The sequence below is a fragment of the Topomyia yanbarensis genome, chromosome 1 (assembly GCF_030247195.1).
Source record: "Topomyia yanbarensis strain Yona2022 chromosome 1, ASM3024719v1, whole genome shotgun sequence".
Classification (NCBI taxonomy): domain Eukaryota; kingdom Metazoa; phylum Arthropoda; class Insecta; order Diptera; family Culicidae; genus Topomyia; species Topomyia yanbarensis.
In genome coordinates this window covers 37167900-37174878 of record NC_080670.1, presented here as the reverse complement: position 1 = coordinate 37174878, position 6979 = coordinate 37167900, and the positions used below count along the sequence as shown (strand labels likewise).

The following is a 6979-nucleotide window of genomic DNA, read 5'->3' as shown; positions in this document are numbered from 1 at the left end:
TCATTTGATTCATTTGATTCATTTGATTCATTTGATTCATTTCATTCGTTATAATTTTATGCATTTCATGTTCAGTCATTCGTTTTATTTCTTTCAATTTGTTAGTAAGAGTCAATTAATTCTATTAATAATAACTATTTCTAAATGTAATCTTAATTTTTATTTAATAACCTAATCTAATTTGATTAGTGTATTTTATAATTTTGATTTACATTAATTTTTCTACTCTTTTTATGAATTTAAAAACCTATTATTTCATTTTTTGCTTTACTTTTTTATTTAGGTCGTTTTGTTGATTTCTATAATTTATTCAGTTTATTCGAGATTTTATTCGTGCAAGACTGTTTTCATACCACCTCTTATTGGGTGCCTACTTCTCATGAGTTCTGAAAACTAATCCAATAGGTAAATGTGTAAGAAATGTCTCATCTCACTGCTAGGTGGATTAAATCGTTTTTTTACATTTTTTTACACGGATTTCGTAATTAACACGGTTTTTTTTACACGGCTTTTTTTACACGGTACGTACCCCCAGTGTAAAAAAAATCAATGTATTTGGTTATAAATCTGATGTGGAATGACCCATATACTTAATTCCTTCTTGCCCGAAACATTGCAGATTTCTGTGAATGGATGGTAAATTTTATTCGAATTATCTCAAAACATAATTAGCAGGAAATTACATAAGAAAATTTCAAGTAAATTACACAAGATAAATAAATCTCTCATATTTTCCGCGGAATTTGAAAATATAATTGACATATAAAGCTGCGGTATCCAGTGGAGCACCATACACTGATTCTGATAAAGACCTTAATATTGAAAATAAATTCTCCAGCTTACCTTCAACGCGATTGCTTCCTATACAGGGACCATTCGTCAAAAAAACCGGTCGATACGGGGGCGTGATCCCCAACCTCAATATGTTCCCGTAAAACTCGCTCGTTGTCTGCCTTTCCTATCCTTTCATCCCGTTGACCGAACAATCTCGCAACTGATCATTCCGGAATCTATTATTTTGTCAGTTGTTCATCTCGGGGAAATCGGAGGCGTTCTGCGGGTTGACCCAGCTTCAATTCCGACCATGTCCTCCTCTCCCCATAGTCACCCACACTGCTTACAAGAGCCAAACAAAAACATTCATCCGCGAGAGAAGCTTCGCTGGACCGAATCCGGACAGCCTAATAGGGGTTGAAGTACACGAAAGAGGCTACTACTAGGCTTTTGACTCTCTAATCGGAATAGGTAACGAAAAAAAAAAATCGACACCAATCCGACGAGGAAGCGGCAATAATCACAGTGCATACCTCAGACGGGTAATTTGAATGCAATCAACACAAATCTAGCGGAATTTTATCGCCCTCTCGACCACAGAAGAGCTATTCGCTAGGCCGATGCTCTTCAAATTAGCATTCCGCGAGTCATCATTTAAAACTCGACCCTATTCGAAATGTGTTTCGGTGGAACACATTTGGCCGATTGTTGCGATAGGAACATTTGCTCCGGTGTGATGATGGTTTGAGAGTTAAAGGAAAATGTTTTGTTTCTGCCGATAATTCCTGGAAATGTGACGATACTAAGATACTATCTTATTATAACCCAAAGCGATAAACTAAATCCAGCCGAATTAATTTCAATTATGCACTGGGTGCTAACGATGTCTTCAAAGGTTCGAAACATAATAATAATAATAAAAATAATTACGAAATTGGAGCGTGATTAGCAGGAAATGTCTAGCACAGAAAAGCACAAGCTGTACACTCACGAATAAAACAACAGCTGTATCACATATGCTCAGTTGAAATGTTAACAGGAGAAAATTAATTTCCGACAAGCCTTGGTGCTGCTACTGAAACCACTTCCATCATTACAATCATCACGGTCAACAGTGAAACACAGCAGTACTTTAAACATTAATTTATCATCAATCTAGGAAATTGGTTACCGTATCAATTTACCAGGCTTTCACTCTTCTTTTTTTTAGCGGGCAGCAAGTTACTTTTTTTGTGACCCACACTCACGCTCATCATTTGCTCCTTATCATTCCGTCGTGTCGGGGCGATAGACGAACCGAGCTGGAGAGCCAAGCGGAACCAATCGAATCCGAAAGCCCCGGTGGTGTTGACCCAGGCCGAAACCGACCGACTGGAATGGCCTGTTCCAGTTGTGCAAAATTAAATTCGACTCTCTGCATCAATTACCCGGATTTCTCTGTGCTTCCACTTCCGAGCGAACTACGCATCGGTGGTATCGCTGTAGGGTACAAAAATGCAAATTTGCGAACTCGGTAGTAAGTATGAAAACGGAAGTGGCATAAATTGGTTGAAAGTACCATATTCAGGAGCTTCGCACGTACAATGGTGGATGAAGTTCTTGAACAATACTACAATCGAATTAAAAGCTTCTCACTAAGTATCTGATTAGTGACAGCCAAATGTTCCTAAAGGTGCCGAGAAATTTTGAATCAGATACTCGAAGGCTAACGCTGGAAGCTCAGTTATTGGTAAAAGGAGCGAGAATTCATTAAGGTCTATCAAAAACGCCGCATTGAAAAACATTCTATCGGCAATACTAAGACAGTGTATACCGGGAAATTGATAGAAAAATGAACAAGTGGAATAGCATGACTGAAATCCACTCTACTGACTGGATTTGAACCGAGCTTCCTTAGTAACTGCCGCATTATCTAATGCTAGAAAACAACGATGGTCACTGTCTCTGAACCAGTGCTGGGAAAATCATAATCAAAAAAATCAAACCGCAATCATGGCTGATAATTATCGCTTATGATTTTTTCGAAAATTCTCACTGCCGATAAAATCATGCCGTGATCACTCTCTTAACTATCAAAAGATCATCTCACAAAAATCACTACCGATTTTTTCTTGCCCTCTATCAGTGGTGATTTTGATCTGTGGTTGAATTTGATAATTGAGAGGGTGATCACGGTATGATTCTATCTGCAGCGAGCGATTCGGAAAAAATCACAAGTGAGCATTATCAGCCACGATTGCGATTTGATTTAATTCATGGATCAATGATCATTATCTATTTTCGAACATTATGGATATGTTAGGGGTGTCAGTGAGCCAAGCTGAATTTTTTTCAACTTTTTGGGAAAGTGTTTTATATTGCAAGGCAAGTTGAGGGCTGTTGAAAATCAATAGTTTTGGACATTTTCAATGCAGAGGGGGGGGGGGGGGGGTCCGCCGATGTGTCAAAATGGATTTTTTTTTCAACTTTTTGGGAAAGTGTTTTATATTGAAGGGCAAGTTGAGGGCTATTGAAAATCAATGGTTTTAAACATTTTCAATGTACAGGGGGTCCGCCGATGCATTAAAATGGTTTTTTTTTAACTTTTCGGGAAAGTGTTTTATATTGAAAAGCAAGTTGAGGGCTCTTGAAGATCAATAGTTTTGGACATTTTCAGTGCAGGGGGGGGGGGGGGGGGTCCGTCAGTGTGTCAAATGGAATTTTTTTCAACTTTTTGGGAGAGTGTTTTATATTGAAGGGCAAGTTGAGGGCTGTTGAAAATCAATAGTTTTAAACATTTTCAATGCACAGGGGGGTCCGCCGATGCGTCAAAATGGAATTTTTTCAACTTTTTAGGAGTGTTTTATATTAAAGGGAAAGTTGAGGGCTGTTGAAAAACAATAGTTTTGGACATTTTCAATGCACAGGAGGCTTCTGCGAAGTATCTAATTGGGAATGTTTTCAACTTTTTGGGAAAGTGTTTTATAGTGAAGGGAAAGTTGTTGGCAAATAAAAATCAATTGTTGATATTTTAAATGAGCTTGGGGCCTGTCAATGTATTACAAATATTAAACAGTAGGGGCTTTTGATAAATGTTTAAGCAAAGGAGACAGACCTCGAACAAATTTTCAAAGTAGATTTGTTTTTAAAAAGATGATTTTTTCACTATGTGAAGGACGAGGTTCTATAATTGGCAAAATAGTAAAAGTAAAGTAATGTTTCTGGAGCATATTTTTCTTGTCTTAGAGATGCAAAATTAGCTCTGAACATTAGCTATTGTAAATTGTTAGTTCCATGAACTGGTTCCTGATTCGTAGTATATTTTCTGCGTCATGCCAATTTCGCTAGCGCGCGAAATTTTAAAAGTCCACGCGTTTTTTTGTTTGTTTGTTTATTTAATTGAAGGCTTTAACCTCATAGGTCATTCACCTTGAACAAGTCCACGCGTTGTGTGTTATGCTCTTAGAGCGGAAACAGACCAACACAATAGTTAAAGATACACATTTAAATATTAAATATCGTGTATATATATATCGGCTAACGTCGTCGAAATATATAAACTAATCATTAACTCGAACGACCAAAAGAATAGTATGGGCATTTTGATGTGATGTGCGTTTTTTATAAAGGGGAATTTTTTTTATTTTTTATTATTTTATTTTTACCCGCGTACAGCTTGCAACGTTACCGGTCCACCGGCGACTGCCGTCGGAACCCGTCGAGACGTGAACTGATCCAGAGATACCGAAAACGTAACGCGTATCCCTTCACTCCCAACCTTGGAACATTTTTTTAACCGGCGTTAAACTGCTTCTTGGTGTTGCCAACTTAAGGACAAGCTGAATACAGTCACAAGGTGGCAGCTAAAATGGCTGCCGTCGTTTCTGCTTCTTCTTTTTATTTCATCGTCAAAATCAAAACATTGCATTGGCAAGACAAAATCGTTTGTAACTTATTTGTTTTATCTCAGATTGCTTGGAAATTGTATCACTGTATGTAAGCATGTTAGCACATGCAGATGAATAGATTCTCTTCACGGAATTTTAATTAGTTTGGGAAATTTGCACCTTTTTATTTTTCAAAACAAATGAAACATTTGGTACAAAAATCAGTCAGTTGATTGCTGAACGATACGCTTGTGTGCGTGCCATCTCCTATCGATATAGTACGTTCTAGCCGCACACAGATGCTGAGCGTAAGCCGAACAAAACCGAACCTTTGTTGTGATTTTGGCATCGCTTCACCTTAATGCTCGTATCTCCGCTGCACTAGAACTCCGACAGAATTAATGTTACTGTCATTAACTCTTAGCTGTCCTTGAGCCCGTTGGCTCTCCTGCGTACGTTTAGTCAGCACGCTATACAACCCTCGCTGCGTAACCAGTTGCCAACGTTTGAGCCCGTCGAGACTTGAACCGATCCGGAGATGCCGAAACGTGACTCGCATCCCTTCACAGCCATCCTCGCAGGATTTTTAACCAAAGTGAAGCCGCTTGTTGGTGTCGCTAATTTAGTGCTCGTTTTTCCGCTGCGCTTGAGCTCCGGCAGAATTAGTGTTGCTGTCTTTAGCTCCTAGCTGTCCTTTGGCCCGTTAGCCCTCTGCATACGCGGAGCCCTTTGGCTCCCCTGTGTACGTTGAGTCAGCCCTCACTGGGTATCGCCACCGTCAGAACCCGTCAAGACGTGAACCGATCCGTAGATGTCGAAACTTGACTCGCATCTCTTCACAGCCACCCTCACAGGATTTTGATTTTTAACCGACGTGAAACTAGTTGTTGATGTTGCTAACTTGGTGCTCAATTCTCGCATACAACCGTCGCCGCGCTGGGACCCGTCGGGGCTTAAACCGATCTGGAGGAGCCATAAGACCTGGCACGCGTCCCTTCACGACTACACTCATAGGGTTTGTAACAGACTTGAACCACTCGCCCATATCTTACTAGTTGGCGTTGCCAGCTTGCTGTTCTATTCGCCACTTTCTCTGAAGTTCCGACAGTATTAGTGTCACTACGTTGCTGACGGCATTCCATGTGCCCTCGTCTCGACACATCTCTGCCACAATATTTTCTACATTAAGCGAAGGTATCTCCCTTCACGCTGCGTCAAATCTAGGACAAACGAGAATCACATGCTCCTCGACGTTTATGCACTCCGGACAAAAGGGTGACGTATCCGAACCGATGTAGGTACTGTTTAAAGCAACCATAACCAGACAGGAACTGCGTCAGATAGAAAGTCACTTCACCATGCCTCATGTTTACCCAGATGGAGAGAGCCGGTATGAGTCGAGACCCAATCATACTGACATTTGGCCATCGAGTCAGCTCTCATTGTTTTCCGTATTCCCCAGATCCCCTTCCGCTTATAGCATTCGTTATCTTCCACTACGATGATTCCGATAGGGAACATTCCAGCCTCTGATGAAATAGTCCTGTACGCGCTCGTGACCCGCATGGCCATGAGCCTGAACGTACTACTCAGCTTTACTCGATTCCGGTGCGTCTCTAGCGCTGCAACACAGACCGGGCCTCCGTACCTCAGTATCGACGATGATACGCTAGCCAGAAGACGCCTCGTGCTGCTGCATGGCCCGGCGTTGTTCGCCCTCATTCTGGCTAAAGCGTTTATAGCTTTGGCCGCCTTCTCGCAAGCATAGCCGACGTGGGTGTTGAAGTTCAGTCGGTCATCTATCATTACGCCCAGCTGTTTCAGCACCCGCTTCGAGACTATGATATGCTCCCGGACAGTGATTTCTGCTCGCCGTAGTACTTTGCAGTTTCTGACCAATAGCACCTCCGTTTTGTGATGGGCTATCTGCAACTTCACTTCTTGCATCTAGTGTCCAATTCTGTCGATCGCCTCCATCGCCAACATTTTCACCTCTTCGGGCGTCTCTCCCAGTACCGTTATTACAATGTCGTCCGCGAACCCGACGATCTCTATGCCCCTAGGCAGCTTAAGTGTCAGCACGCCGTTATACATCCCGTTCCAAAGCGTTGTACCCATGATAGAGCCTTGCGGGACTCCCGCCGAAATTCTAATCGTTTTTGTCCCCCGTTTGTCTCATAGATCAGGACCCGGTTCTGGAAATAACTCAATTCTAAGGAGTTATTTCCAGAACCGGGTCCTGATTTATGGGGACACAGGCAGCTAGGGACCCTCATTTTGTGCAATGATTCCGCAATGGCTTCTCAGCTTGCGCTATTGAACGCGTTCTTTACATCTAT

General features: G+C 41.4%; 1 protein-coding gene across 1 annotated transcript; it reads right to left on the bottom strand.

The window, feature by feature from the left end:
* Window positions 1-5993: 5993 nt before the first annotated feature.
* LOC131694895 (uncharacterized) lies at window positions 5994-6587 on the bottom strand. The gene has a single exon (XM_058983415.1). The coding sequence runs from the start codon at window positions 6585-6587 to the stop codon at window positions 5994-5996; it is 594 nt and encodes a 197-aa protein (XP_058839398.1).
* Window positions 6588-6979: the final 392 nt, after the last annotated feature.

Excerpts from the sequence above, each read along its gene's own strand:
- LOC131694895 (XM_058983415.1), bottom strand. The coding sequence starts at position 6,587 with ATGCAAGAAGTGAAGTTGCAGATAGCCCATCACAAAACGGAGGTGCTA.